This window comes from Syngnathus acus, chromosome 22 (genome assembly GCF_901709675.1).
Source record: "Syngnathus acus chromosome 22, fSynAcu1.2, whole genome shotgun sequence".
Taxonomy (NCBI): domain Eukaryota; kingdom Metazoa; phylum Chordata; class Actinopteri; order Syngnathiformes; family Syngnathidae; genus Syngnathus; species Syngnathus acus.
In genome coordinates this window covers 6,413,658-6,429,222 of record NC_051106.1, presented here as the reverse complement: position 1 = coordinate 6,429,222, position 15,565 = coordinate 6,413,658, and the positions used below count along the sequence as shown (strand labels likewise).

The following is a 15,565-nucleotide window of genomic DNA, read 5'->3' as shown; positions in this document are numbered from 1 at the left end:
GAATTATCTCAGCAGGCAACAGCACAGTACTCACAGTCGTGACTTAAAATTTGAAGGCTTCAATTGTTGTAATTGGACATTTTGAAGGCCTCAAAATTGCACAATGGTGAAAGACTGCATGGCTGAATATACAAGCGGTGCAGTCGTCTATTTTCTAAAAGGCCAATCCTCAGTCATTAGCGTCACAGTGGGAATGTCACGTGACCAAAGACAGTAAATAGGTGAGTCGTGATGTTCTTATGTTCTTTGACGTCAATTACAGTCCACTGCAGGGGAGGTGCTGGATAAAGTATCAGCCTCTTCGGAAGGCTAAAAAGAGGTGTATTACTCATCTATTTTCACCAACCCAATATCAATTAGATTACCGTGTTGAGAAGACTCATGAATGAATGAATGAATTCTGAAATCCACAAAAAGATGTCTGTCAATCAAAGATGCAAAAAAAAAAACTTTATCATTATCCCTTTATCATGCAACAAGATAGATACCAGTCAGGAAAACAGTTTAGATTAATAAAGGCTTGATGCAGTTATTTCAAATAAAGGTTATGCTACCAAATTGACACTTTTGCTCAAACCATAACCTGTCGCTCCCCCTTGTGTTTGGAACTTGTCATTACAACGAGAACTGTTGCCGTTCGACTTATTCGGTATTACAGAATATCACATCATATTTATGTTTCAGTCAAGTAAAGCCAACATTGGTGCATGTTTGAAAATATATATATTCAAATAAAATCTTTATTCATTCTATGTCGTAGTACACCACTAGACAGTGATTGGAACACATGAACATGGATTTGGTAAAAATATGCGCACTTTTCAAAACCATCGAGTTGCTGGGGCAAAAGGGAAGCAAGGGCGGGATAAAATATGTGCCAGATTGACGTTTTCACTTGCTATGGAGGTTTTATTCTGTACAGAAGGACAATTTGTACAAAATTGATCTAGATATATCACACTACATGAAACAAGGTAAATCATATATACAATATTAAATGAATCCATATGGTACAAGTCACATACAAAAGGACACTTAAGTTATGTTTTAGAAATAAAATGTTAAAATGAAAAGATCTGCAAAAAGACAAGCCAACAAATAGATTTTTATTCACCTCTCTTTGTCCAAAAGGACCTTCTGTATGCACTAAAAGTAACTCATAAAACCCATAAAAGATCATCTTTCCCAGCAAGCATGGGTTATTTTTTTTTTTTTTTTTAGAAACGAGGAAAAAAAAAAAAAAAAATCAAGTTTGGTTGAATGGCATTCCTCCGGAGTAAAAGGTACATGTTTAACATGGTACTTTTGAATTTACAACTTTTTGCATTCAAGCAAATACAGTATTAAATACAGTTAAACGAGCCAAGTCACAATGTCAGTTCACTGTTCAGCATGGCCCCCTTTTTGGGCTGGGACAGCCCAACTATTTCACCTCCAGGGACGAGACAACTAGCACATCAAATATGACGAAATCAGAACACGCCTGACGCGTTAGTTGAAACAACAGTACTGATTCTCTAATGGACAAACGGTGGTAAAGCAAACAGAGCTTGACGAGAGGGATTTTTGGTATTTCTATTTTAGTATTAAGTGCATCTATACTTAGCTAAGTTCCTAGAGCTTGATTTTAATAAATTAGAAGATTTTATCAGTCAATTGTGGAGATATTTGACTCGTTTGTCCAAACGTACAGGGATCTATCTGAAGTCACATTCAGCAGTACCATTGTTTGAACTGAGTGGGCAAGACGGTCGACCGGTTTTCAAACTTCGCCTATGAACACAACGAATCAAGCGTACATAAACAGCGGCAAAATGGCACATGGAAAAGAAAGAGAAACAAAAAAACAACGGAAAGTGACGGATGTCCACAGGACACCATCATCTTTCCTCGCTGCCTACCTGGACATTGCAAGGCGACTGACAGGCCTGAGTTTGGTCGTTAAGTGTGCTACACTAAAAAGAAAGAAACAAAAAGAAAACCCACTAATGACCAAAACCAAAGGCAAGTGCCCCAGTTTGAATCGGAGATTAATAAGAAAAACACACAACAGTCTTGGCACTGACAAGCTGTCCATTAAAAGACTAAAGAAAAACTGACAACAGGAAAGCGTCATCTTTCCTTTGACCTTTCTTGCCTTCCGTGCGTTGGAGAATAAAAATCCATTCAACTCTTCCTGCAGCTCCACATCCCGACAAAGTATATATGGGAACCTGTCGCCGTATCATCATTGCTTTTTTTTTTTCCCCCTAGGTTCCACAGTTAAGCGTGAGAGGGGCAACGGAGGTGGCGGGAGGGAACGACACTGAAGCAACTCCGTGGGCTAAAAGACACATGGACACAAATGGACGTCCTTCTCCAAAAAAAAAAAAAAAAAAAAAAAAAAAAAAGAACCTGAGAAAGCAGAAATCTGAATACGGAGCTTCTGTAATGGTCACAGGTCTAGTGTGCTGCACCCAAAGGGGCTGCCGGAATGAAAGAGAACTAAGGACATGGGTTTAAAAACAAAAAACAAAACAAAAAAACACAGTGACAACAACAAACGATGGATGGGTGACAGGGTGTCCATGGCCGTGGAGGGGCAGTTGGATCTAGAGTCCGTCGCGGGCGGTCAACATGTCTTCAGCTCTGCGGTGGGTCTCCAAGGCTTTTGTGGTGTAGATGTCCTGAGGCAACTCAGATTTGCGCCGCACCATGGGCCGTTCCTTCCACTGGCCGTGCAGTGGCTGTAGCACAGAGAGAAAGAGGGGTAAAAAAAAAAAAAAAAAAAAAAAGAGTCAGTCTTCTTTTCCTCATGCTGAACTAACTCAAAGTTGGAAAACTGCAGCACCGATTGAATTCAAAATGAAGCTCATTTCAAGACGGACTAGCTAGCATGAAGCGATAACGTTTTTTATAATAATGTCTTATGCTGAGGCACAAGTCCAAACACAGTATTGTAAGTAATATGTCTGTGTAATATGAATTACGCAGGAAAATCTGCCCGTTTTGTCAGCTGCCCCTGAGATGAAAATTATTATTTTTAAATTATACTAAGGCAATATTACTCAAAATGCTGTGTTTAAGATAGGGGGTGCATAGGACAGATTGTAAAAAATGTTTTTGAGCGGAAACCGCAAAAGACGAATAGATATTCAACACCGTGCGCTGTCAATGGGGAACTTTAGCACATAGCCAGATTTGATGCAATTTTGCATATGAAACGCTTTGCCCTCTCTTAAGAAAATACTTTGAATAGAGCAAATGTGGTATAGAAAAAGAATGTCAAGAAAGGAATTGAGACAGAGAGAAGCCAGGTTTACCTGAGTTGCGCCTTCTTCAACTGTCTTTTTTAACCTCTGAACATCTTCTATCAAAGGAACATCCGTCTCCATTGCTACTGGACTATTGAAGTCAGAGGGATCAACAAGCACAGAGAACTGAGTCCAAAAAGAAAAGGGGTGGGGGGAAAAAACAAAAGGGGGAGGGTGGAAAAAAGATGTTGAATGGCATGCAGAGAAGAACGGATCAAGAGGTTCTACACAAATGACAAGCTTCATTTTGATATTTAACCACGAGATCCTTATTTGGAGTTGTGATATTTAACCACGAGATCCTTATTTGGAGTTGTATTAGTTTTGGAAACAAGCACAACATACCAACTACGGACTTACCTCAAACGGAAAAGAAAGCTCTAAAAGCGCTTTGCACATCACAAACTCTCAAAACATGACATAGGAGGAATCTTTAAAAACCTCAACAATGCTTAGTGTCAATTTGGGCTTTAAATAATCATAGCCAAAAAAAGGTGCTCATCCCCTTTATCTTCACTCCGACTTATTATGAAAAGTAACAAAACGTACTGAAGGCTTTGAAGACCAAGTGCAGTGCAAAAAGGCCTTTAAAAGGAAATACCCAAAAGGACATTTTGGCCATGTGCAGCAAGTCACGTTTTTGCACCTCACCTGCGGATTGGACTTGGCGAGGTTCTCGATCTTGATCCAAGCTTCTTCGCGCTCCTTCGACTTGGCCTTCTCTCTATCGGGTCAAACAGTCAGTTCTTATTATCTCATCGCTTTATAAGGTTGAAAAAGCCAAGACGCCAGTCTGCGCCGCCTACTTGTTTTTCTCGGCTCGGAATTGCTGTGTGCAGTCGTCAAAGAGCTTCTGATTCATCTCCATGAAAAGCTTCAGAGCATTGTAGATGAGGCCGTGGATGGTCCTGCAGTCACACACACACAGGTTGACTTCATAAAATGGCAGCTATTCCTGGCAAGGCTCAGTTCCGAATACTATAGTATTGTCAATTTGTCACACTCGTGTTCACCATGTGACATTTGCCCGGGCATTGTTTCACACGGGTGTTATGCGAGGGAAGACGCTTAGCGCAGTCAGAGTGCAAATGCATCACTCGGGTGTCAAAAACGAGAGAGAAAAAAAAAAAAAAAAAGCCTCTCACTTGTTCCAGTGGGTCTTGGAGTTGCGGTACAGAGCGGGGAACATGATCGGGAGAATCTTGGCTGCGTTGTCGCTGATCAGACTCATGATGTACTCGTTATTCCAGTAGTACAGCGCTCGCTCGGCCACCTAGAGAGTGTACGCCGGATCTCAGCGGGGCGCCACAAGTAATAAAGGGCCTTCCCGGGAGGAGCTCGGCGATACCTGGAAATGCGGGCTGGACACGCATTTGGCCAGCTGGCGGAAGAGAGGCTCCTGCACTTTCACAAACTCAGACGGCTCGATGACGTCCAGAATCTCCTCTAGTTCGTTGAGGAACATCACTTCCTTGGGACTGTGAGTCTTTGGCCAATACTTGAGGAGCGCCATGACCACCTATCAGGGGTCCGAGAACGAAGTTACGAATCAGCGGTTTTAAAATCGACCACAAGACACTCATATACCAAAGGAGAGAGACATACCGGCTCAGTTAGAGTGCTGTCCTTTTCCAAAAACTGCACCACACAGTAAGCCAACTGCAAAAGAGAAGAGATAAATATTTTAACACCTGTAGTGCATTTGCTCTCATTTTCTTTTCTTTTTTTTTCAGCACAGCATTCAACTGTTACGTAACAGACAGCAGAGACACACACACACACATACTGTACCTGCGGATGGTAGACACTGAGTGACTTCACTTTGTGTAGAGGTAACAAAACCTTCAACAGGAAAATCTTGTGCTCTTCTTTTAGCGGTAAGGCAAATCCGTTGATAATGCTGCCAAACAAACAAAGCCACTCATGAACATCTGCTGAGCACATAGACGACAGGCGCCGCATTTCTAAATCTTGTGAAATCAATGACGCAAACCTTCCAAGTATTTCCAGTAGTTCAGCAATACCATTGTGATGCTCCGTCTCATAGATAAACCTAAAAGAGCGAGGGAATATTTTTCAGCGATTGCAAGACCGCTTAGCTCATCATACGAGAATGTACAACAAATTGCGCCAACCTATAGAAAATGTTGTTGATCTGCTTTCGGATGTAAGCTCTCAGCCCGAGGAACTTCCCGTAGATCCTGTGAAGAGTCGTTTTGAGGAAGTCTCGCTCTCTGGGATCTTCGCTGTCAAATAGTTCTAGAAGCTTCAATTGGAAAAGAGACAAGGCAGACATTACACAATACATTTTTTTTTTTTTTCTTCAAACTGATTGATTTGCCCATCGTGGTGCCAAGTTGTTTGTCTGCATTGAAAAGTGCGTGCGAGGAGCGGATTCTCCTTTTCTTACCTGCATAACAAATTTCTGGTCAATGTATTTCTTTGCTATGTTGGGCTGAAAGTCGGGCGATTCTAAAAACCTAAGGAAAAATTCGTAGACCAGCTGCAAGGGAAGCAGAGGAAAAAGCAGAATTAAGAACAAATGAATTCATGACGCCCCGTGCTGCTCATTAACCACTTCTATAACTAATTTAAATTCAAAGTTATTCGAGTTGACTCAATGAAACGAATAACAACCTGGAGGTGTGGCCACGCCGCCTCGAGTGTCGGCTCGTCCTCCTCGGGATCAAATTCAGCTCCCGTCGGATTGGACGAAGGAGGCAGTGTTCGAAACATGTTCACTGCAAACTAGAGGCAGACAGAAATGGAAGAGAGCGTACACATTTGGGATTAGACGAGGAAGCGAGCTGTTATGAAACAATTCCTGGACTGGAATGTTATAAATCAGGCTGCGGCTTGAACAGAAAAACCAGACGTCGACACACACAAAGCGGCCGCATAATGAGATTACATTCAATAGTAACTGTTTTTGATTTGTTATACAGCATGCCACATTTGGGATCTGGATCATGGCATCTTAAAAAGACACAAAAAAATTCATGACTCAGATGGTTTTGTGAATGGGATCAAGCTTCTTCCATGTCTGGATTAAAAATGTGACTCGTCGGATTTGTGCTAATACGAGAGCGGCACAAATGCAACCTTGAAAATCACCAAAACACGCCGATTGGTGACGTATATACGCCGCCCACCCGACACAGACATCTTCTATAAGAGGAACCGCAGAAAAGCAGCGACTATTAGATATCATTAAACGACATCAGGCCAGGCGGATGCGCAGGCAGGATACAATTAGCCCGTTGAAAGCGCCAATGTACCCAACCTATATCTTCTCATCTATCAGTCCAAAGTCAATTTTTATTTTTAGGCTCCTGTAACTATGGGCTGCAAGGGTTTGCCTGACAATAATGCATGTGTGCCTTTCGCAGTGTCAACTGACTCCCCCGTGGGCCGCTGTACCCGACCGGGCGATCATGGGACAGTGCAGGTGGCCCATTAAGACACTGCGAGCCTTGTTCGGCGGGGGCTGCAAGGTAAGAGTAAAGCTTGTTGTGCCAGCGCCGCACCGCGCTCCACGTCAAAGACGCACCGAGTTAAAATAGAAACAAGAAGAAAAGGTCATCCGCGTGACTGGCGCCGACTTCAGCAACGGAGCATCTCGTGTTAATGGCAGTTTCTGTGACAAGACATTTCTAAAGACTATCTATGGAAAAGCTGAAATAATGACCACGAGCAACAGACAGCCGCTTATGCTCCAAATGTCAAACTCGGCTGTGAGCAGGAAAATCCCTGGCTTGGGAAAAGTCCAGTTATTAGTCAAAGCTCATCATTATAGCCGCTCTATAATGGACAAGTGGCTGATCCTGTATACTTGATTTTTCAAGCAGTTAAGTACACTAATAATTCAGATCATTGTTAATAATCATTGTTGGGTGAGCGAATAAAGCGACAAATGTTAAAGATTAACTTTGGCCCTAAAATGTTTTGTTTTTATTGATCTGATTACTTTTGGAGGAAAAAAAAGATGCGACTGTGCGTTTTTCACTGTCGCAACGGCTCATTTAGCATCTCTTGTGGACACTGCCTCAGTTCAACTAATGTCACTCAAAAGAAAAACCTAGCCAGCCAGTCGACCCGGATTTTCTGACCGAGTTTCACCCACATCGTCATCTTTGGACATAAACAGACACTTGCCCAATCAGCTCTACTGACCATGTGAACCACCTCCGGGTAGATGGGCTCCGTGATGACATTCCTATTGTGGGTGATGTACTCCACCATCTCGCTGAGCGCCGCCCGCTTCACCTCCTTCCATTTCAGGTCACTCAGCGGGTCCGACAGGAAGTCGAAGAGGACGCAGCACTGCCGCAGCTTTTGGATGAAGAGCTTCTCCTGCTCGGCTGGGGCCACATCTGCGGGAAGAGTCCGGGCGGGAGAACGGGGTCAAACATGGCCGACTGACAGGGCATCTCGACATACACCTGATAAATGAAGCGGTTGGGGATTACGGAACAAAGGGAAGCCGTTCCTTAATGAGCGAGAGGGCGAGCTCGAGGTAGGCGCGACTCTCAAGACTGAATACTGAGCGAGATGGAAAGCGGCGAATGAGTCATCACGATTCAAGTGTTGGCACTATTTGAAACCCAGGGGGACGGATAACGACAGCAAAGAAGAGGCGGGTAGACATCAAGTGGAAAGATGTAAAGGCGAGAGATTTGGGAAGTGGGTGAGCGGTCCCGGCACAGTTACTCGGAGCACACGAGAGAAGGGAAAAAAAAAAATAGCGGTCACTATTATTGGTACGTGGTTATTAGAGCACTTCCTGTTTCACTTCATTTCCATGTGTAAACAAACAAGCAAGTCAACAAATGGCAGGCACAGTATTGATCTTGATTTTTAAGGAAGCACTGTAAGTCAAAAGTTGACGTTGAAAGGCCAAGTCAGGCACTCGAGTCTGATTCTGTTCCGCATCGCTCCTGTTACATAAGTCGTATCCGACTGAGTAATAAACTTTCCGCGCTGTCCTTAAAAATACTTATCGGCTTGTTATGTAACAGGAGACTCTGCATTGTGATGGCAAAACTGACAGGAAGCACAATGTGACTTTTGAACGTAGCCCGCAGAGCGCCGTGAGAACACAATATTTTACCGCGGCGAACAGAACAGCATAACGCTTTAAATGCTTGTCTTTCAAATGCCGGATGCATGTGCCCGAGTAAATTTGATGGCTTCATCAACTCATTTACGAGCGTGTCGCGACGCATTACCCAGAGCGGGTTGTGCTTAACCTTAAACAGGACTGCTGATGCCGTTTTTCTTGGAAGGCGCTCTGAACTTTTGAGCCCATTTTCAAAGAAACTCTCCAAACTGTTCATACTTATTTTTCTCTCTCGCTATCTTGTGCTCTTATTTTTTCCCCCTTTAGCCAATTGAGCAATGCGGAGCCTGATTTAAAACAACTTGAATCGGAGTAAAGACAAGAATCTGAGGACATGTTGGTTCTTAAATTCACAGGTGGTTAAGCTTTTTATGGCCAAGTGGCTGAGGAGGTGTGAATGGAAACAAAAGGCAGACATTCAGAACACGGCAAAAAGAGATCTGCTTTCAACAAAGCAAGCTTACTTTTTTTACAATACAAATTTGAAAAGAACCTGTGCAAAACATTGCTTGTGTGCAAGGGTCGTAACAATAGAGACAGAGGCTTGTGCAGCTCAATAGAACGTAAATCAATAATTGCCCTGAGTTGCAGCTAAGGCCGCTTCGTCGCAGAGTACAGTGGGGCCTTTCAAAGTCGAGCGAGTCCTTTGTACAAAGTGTGAGAGGGCAAGTCTGGTGTTGCTGCGCCCAAAGAACGAGATGTTCACATATGAGAGCGGGATTGCCACAAGAGTTTCAGGGAGTTGGGTAAGGATTGAAAACGAAACTCCATTTAAAAAAAACATTTTTTCTCAAGCATAAATCATAGAAATTATTAGATGTAAAAATACGTTTTTGCCCTATGAGCTAAATCTGTTTCTCACGACCAGTCACACAAATTCAGGCAATCCCTGTAAATTTAAAGTGCAAACTTGCAATTTCATTCCACGACAGCAATGTTTTGCCAACTTGCACCAATCGTTGGCGCTGTCCTCAGTGCAAACAAAACACTATGTTGCCAAATTCACTTCCTTGTTTTTGGTATGAAGCAGGCAGGTATGCGCAACTTCAATGTTAAGTCATTGTGGGGTCTAATCAAGAGTTAAAAACATTAAAAAAAAAAAAAAGAGTAATGCAGAGAGCTAATGATCTTACATAGTGAAAGATGCACAAAAATATCTATCCGCTCATCTGACAATTCACATAACGGAATATAACTAGACACTGCTTTTCTCCAAAGGTTTTGTGCATTCATAACTCGAGATTGGCCTGTATAGTTTAATATTTAGATAAAAGCTGCTGGGATATCAGGGCTTTTTGGGCACAATAATAATCACAAAAGACGCAAGCAACATCCTTAAAGGACTGAATTATAAACTGCATGTAGCAATGATATGCGTTAAACTACAGATGACGCAAACATAAGTCATTGCTTGAGCCGCCAATTAATCAAATCAAATCAGTGATCCACCCTGCTTTACAGCTTAGAATAAGTGCGTGGAATTCATAAAACTCTTTCCTCAATATAAAAAAAAACGGATTTTCTACCATCTATTTCTTCTGCCCAGCAAATTCACCGCAAATGTGTTGCACACTTGTTTCCTTGACACTTTCGTGGGAGTGAGAAAGTCGAGTGTCCTTGAAATCCATCTGAAGGGAAAAATAAAATCACACACACGACGCTTCACTACTCTTGACAATTCCTAAACTAGAAATTCTGTTAAGACACCAAAGATTGAAGTGGAGACCTTCTTAGTTTTATAACATCACTTCCGTTAGCGTCACTGGTCGCTGCTGGGGGATGGGCAAAGACGGTGTAGCTAGCTAGTTAGCTAGCTAGCGTGTAGAAGAAAAAAAAAAGAGCGTTTATCGTTGCCGCGTCGACTACAAATCGTAAACGGTAGAAGGTTAAGGGGCCTGCGGTACCGATGACTACCGGAGCTGATATGTGGTCTTATTTTACGCGGCGGGGCTAAACTGTAAGCGGTGAAGGAAAACCGGAGCACAGCAACGAACGCGCGCACGCACACACATACATACATACACACCTTCCCCCCCTTAATTCCCCGCGACAATACAGGAAGAATAATTTATCCGTACATACCTCTGAAGTGCATTAGGGCCACCGGCTGAAAAGGCCCGTTGGAATTAGGCGCATCCACGACCATTCTGTCTGCAGATTTATTGCATGTCAACATGTAAACCTCAACCAGGAAGGCGATCCACTCAGGGCGAGAGGCCAGCCTCCATTTTAGCACAAAGCAGATCAGAAAATGAAGCTCTCTGCCGCTGGAGGGAACTGGCTACTTTGTGACGTCACATAAACAGCGAAGACGCCCATTGGTTGATTTCGGCGCAATAGCGAAGGGGGCTTCCGCAAGGGGCGAAGGCGATTGGCTGAGAAAGAGCAAAGGGGCGGGATATGTGACGATCTTTTATTTTTTATTTGCCCTGGCTCCGCCTCTTAGTTGCTTGTCTCTGGTGACGCTGCCTGCCAGGCAGCCAGGCAGCCAGGCCCTTGCACACATCAGAGAGCAGAATCGATTTGTGTGTATTCCACACTATGTCCCGATTGGATGGACGTCTATATCATCTGGTTGGAAATTTTGGAGCTACGAATTATTGAATAGTCAAAGCGAACTTTAAAGAAGCAAATACACTATCTTTTCCCCTCTGTCACATCTGCTTCTATCATTTCTGCTCCGTTTGAACACAACTGCACTTGAAAATATGAAATTAAGAAAAACTTGACTGGTATGGCACATACAATAAAAATTGCATTAAAAATTGTGCAGAAATAAATGGCACTTTAACATTAAATGCAAATGTATTGCACTAAAAAGTTAAACACAACTGAACTGTAACTGCACGTCAATATCAATATAATTTCATAACACCTTCGGTTCGTGCCAATGGATGAGGGGGGGGTATTGCACTTCTGCCTTTAAACGGAGTGTGGCAGTCTACAGTAGCTGCAGCTGAGCCATGAGTCACTCATGCTCATGAAACATGCAGTGTTAACCTACTGACTTGTTTGGCCATGACAGAATGCTACATGAAACCATTCAATACATTAGAATGTTGTGTGATAACCTTGGAAAAAAGAAAATATCATTGCACTTGTATGGCTCGTGGGTTAAAATGGTTTGCCCACCCATCAATCAAGTGTGAAATTAAGCAAAATTGTTGACATGTTGACCACTCAGACATTAAAAGTATCTCAGAGACAAGATATTAGTTGCAAGTTGTAAATGGGCTTTTATCATGACTTTACTGCCGAGCCCTAGCGGCTCTTTGTGTGGTCACGAGTGTTATTTGTGACCACATTCAAGGCTTTTCCTCCTTATGAATGTGTTGTTGTTATTTTTTCGATAGGGAGGATTTACAGGTCAGATTGTTGCTTGTGTGCCTCCTTTTCACAAAGTGTCTTAGGACTAAACATTATTTGCCAAGTTCTCTTTTGGACTATATACACAAAAATAAACAAAAAAAGGAAGCGTATAAGTTTCCAGAAAACCACTTAGACCACATCCTACGTGTAATGCCTTGTGTAAACAAAGAAGCCATGAAAAATAGATGTCAATCGTCAAACCTCAACCCGATTGTCTTTCCTTAAGATTGGTACCAAAACAATAAGCACAAGTGGAGGTAATCAATACCGTGAATTAATACACTGGCGTGCTTGCTGACTAGTATCATTATTTAGATCACAAAGTGCTTCTGCATAAACGTGGAAGCCCTTTTTAGCTCAGACAAACTGCCACACTTAGATCAAGTCAGCATTATATTGCGATGGAAATATCCGTTTTGTTCTCCGGCTAAGTCTGGAGATGAGATGCAGCTAACATCATTTGCATCACAAATAAAGCCAGTGGGTAGCAGCCTATCAATTATGTAGTGCGACCTCAAAGTTAAAAAAAAGGTGGTTATGAGGATCTACCTGTGCTATAAATTGTTAATATGATTGCCTTTGTTGATGTCAGCCAAACATGCCATCCCTCAAAAAAAAAGGTCAATAAAAGCCCTCAGAGGAGGAGGATGATGTGAAACGTGAGATAAGGAGAGAGTGCATATCTAATGAGAATCAAGTACCATGAGGAGAAAACCCATGCATGCTTGAGGACCTGAGGAAGACCTTGTATTGGATTTGATGAGATTGCACAAGTGTCCCTAATAAAGTGACCGGCATACCTGCGAGAGCATCCAGTTTGTGCAGCTCTCTGTTGGTGCTGAGGGCAAAGCACGAAGAGCTGAACCTCTTCTCCCTCCTCACAGCCGTGTGTGACCCCGGCTGCTTTATCCTCATCAGCTGAGTGGTGGGAGGTACTTTTTTATTGGAAGCCTGCGGAAACAAGCAATCAGGGAGAAAGGGCACGAGGTAATTCAATGTTGAGAGGAAGGACGGGGAGGAGGCGAGGTGATGTGCTTAAGGGTCAAGTTCCGCTTGCAGTCAGATCGGGTGGTTCTTGACGGGGGGCAATCGGATCGCCGGTTGCGGTGTACTGTACAGTGTTGCATCTCTGGACGCAGTTTGAAATGACCTCGAGAGGGGCAGGCTAATCAAGGAGCTGACAGAGCTGTCACACGTGTCAAACACTCGCTTGATCAATCATATCTTAAGATGATCGATAGAGCTCCATCGATCCATCCATTTTTTCTATCACACTTTTTTATTTTATTTTTTTATTTTATTTATATTATTTTTTATTCATTTTATTATTTTATTTATATTATTTATTTATTTTATTTATATTATTTTTTATCCCTAGCAAAGAAGTTTATGAGATGTGTTATATTGGCACACAAGTCCCCATATATGTATGAAGATATGTTCTTTAAAAAAAAAACAAAAAAAAACCATACTGTAATTGCAAATTATGCTGCGACTCTGCCTGGTGGAAGTATAAAGTCATAGGATCATGTTGAGATGTCACATGAGAAACTTTCTCAAGAACAAAATATCACTGAACACAGATGGCTGTGAAATGTGCCATGAAAACAATTGTTCAAAAATGATCATTTAAACAAGCCGTACAAATCTGTGGGATGTTTTTCCACGATTACAGGGAAAAAAAAAACGTCAAACTTGTATCAAATTTAAGACAACCCGAGAAATAACTTTGAAACTGTTGGCAAAAACTGTACACTGTGGTTGACCCGTCATAACTGCAGCTGTGCTATTTTGTATCATGTGCTTTTTGATAATTTATTGCTAAATGTTTTTAATGTTAATTTTAAGAAAAAAACAACACACTTACATCATCACTTGCAGGCTCATTTTCACTTGCAGATTTTTTTGCCTTTCCAGACTTTGTGGAGTCCTAAATTAAACACAAAAGCAATTCGACTCACGTAAGCTGACAACTAAAAAAAAAAAGATAATAATAAAAAGTATACCTTACCTTGTCTTTTTTGCTCTTCTGAGGCATGATGGAGGCTTGTGGAGTGTCAGCAGGTCGCAATCTTCCTATGGACACAAACACTTGAGAAACCAGCACGCATCGGCGTCTGTGCGTGTCTGTGTGACGGAGACCCGAGAATATCCACACACCATGTGACTGATCCCGAGCTGGCTCAAGGCTGCTTGCAGACAAAAGTGGCAACGAACTGCAGTTGAAGTGAAGAAAAAGTCATTTCATGCTGGAAGGAATAGCTGAATAAAAAATAGCCAAAACAAATATGCGGAAGTGGGCTAAGCAGCTGATCGTGCACGTTGGAGGTGACTTGACACACTTTCGGAGGCGGTTGCTTTATCTATGAAGTGCCACAAGAGGGCGCTATTGAATCAGGAGTAATTGAACGATGTATGCAAAGCGACAGAACAGCACTTTGCTCATTGGCGAATATTTTAACTTAAAAGCATATATGTGACTAAAAAGAACAAAAATATATAGTTATAATTAAAGCAAGAATAAATACAAAAAGAAAATAAATGTGGAAATAAACAAAAAATAAATAAATGTACGAGTACAATTAAATTAGATGTATTTTAATTTCATATATTTTTCACGTTTGTTTTTATTTTCACTTCTTTTTAGATGTATTTTAATTGAATTTTATATTATATTTTTCGCATTTGTTTTTATTTTCATTTTTTTAATTTGGCAGTTTTGGCCCTCTATATGCACTTGCATTATACGTGCACGTCCACAGGAGGGCAGTGTTGTAATGTTTCTCACTTGACGGATGAGAGCACTGATGATGTGCTATTTATTCCCTTTTTCAGGCAAATTGATTAATTTCCAGAGGAGCAGAAACAAATACGTCTTAAATTCAAATAAATAAATAAATAAATGAATGAATGAATAAATACATAAATAAATAAGCATCAACAACCAAAAGGGATGCCTGTTTGGACTTTACATATTGATTGGAACAATAACACCCATGTGGATACTACAGAGAGCGCAACGGTTCTCTTTTATGTGTGTTGTGCTGTTCTCGGGAATCCATCTTTATCTTGCTTCACCACCAGTTCATCATCACCGCAACGTTATTACTCGGCGATAGGCTGCCTTTCATTTCCTGGCCCACCAACATCAGTGGAAGCAGCAACTGCATGTGTGTGTGTTGTTTGTGCATGTGTGCATTGCGTATGAACATGGCTGGCTGGAGGGAGGGAGGGAGGGAGGAAGGGAGGCCTGGGCGTGGAGCAACAATATGTGCTGTCTTCCAATAAAAGGACATTAAATGAAGTAGAGTTGCATACAGTTGTTGTAATGGCGCATATCAGTGATGTAAAGTCAGATTTGCTCGCTTCCAATAAACGAGGCCGATATTACTGCATGTCAGCTGCGCTTATTTATGCTAAACAGCATTTTGCAAGCACATATTTAAGTTCTTTTTTTCCCCTCCAGCACCACAGGTGAATTCTCCCTCCACTGCAGCGGTCCAACTTTTGATATCACAGTGCTGCTTTCATTTCTTGCACAGTCGGTAGCGTATGAGTTACCAACTTTATTTATTTTTTTAAGACTGAACAGCTCAGCCAATGAAGCTAACGACTAGACCTGCATTAAAAGGTCTTGCTTATTTATTTTCTCTCCAGGATTGTGAAAATAGGGGCTAAGAAAAGCGAGAGGTGATAAATGGTCAGCTTGTTAAGGCAGATGAAAGAAAAGTGCTGCCTTGAACAAAAGGGGGAAGTGCAGGCTTTGACATAGATGCACAACCTC

General features: G+C 41.9%; 1 protein-coding gene across 3 annotated transcripts; it reads right to left on the bottom strand.

Annotated features, from left to right (window-relative positions):
* Window positions 1–882: 882 nt before the first annotated feature.
* On the bottom strand, window positions 883–13,857 carry ppp2r5ca (protein phosphatase 2, regulatory subunit B', gamma a). Of its 3 annotated transcripts, XM_037241470.1 has the most exons (16): window positions 13,793–13,857; window positions 13,649–13,711; window positions 12,582–12,732; window positions 7,467–7,666; window positions 5,931–6,041; window positions 5,704–5,796; window positions 5,429–5,559; window positions 5,287–5,346; window positions 5,085–5,193; window positions 4,899–4,952; window positions 4,642–4,812; window positions 4,439–4,566; window positions 4,100–4,201; window positions 3,945–4,017; window positions 3,303–3,419; window positions 883–2,726 (listed from the first exon to the last, which is right to left on the bottom strand). In XM_037241470.1, exons 1-16 carry the CDS (start codon window positions 13,817–13,819, stop codon window positions 2,592–2,594), a joined length of 1,725 nt encoding a protein of 574 aa, XP_037097365.1. In that variant the 5' UTR covers window positions 13,820–13,857; the 3' UTR covers window positions 883–2,591. The 3 variants fall into 3 exon arrangements, with proteins under 3 accessions (XP_037097365.1, XP_037097363.1, XP_037097364.1); XM_037241468.1 differs by lacking the exons at window positions 12,582–12,732; window positions 13,649–13,711; window positions 13,793–13,857 and adding an exon at window positions 10,495–10,687; XM_037241469.1 differs by lacking the exons at window positions 3,303–3,419; window positions 12,582–12,732; window positions 13,649–13,711; window positions 13,793–13,857 and adding an exon at window positions 10,495–10,687.
* Between the last annotated feature and the right edge of the window lie 1,708 nt (window positions 13,858–15,565).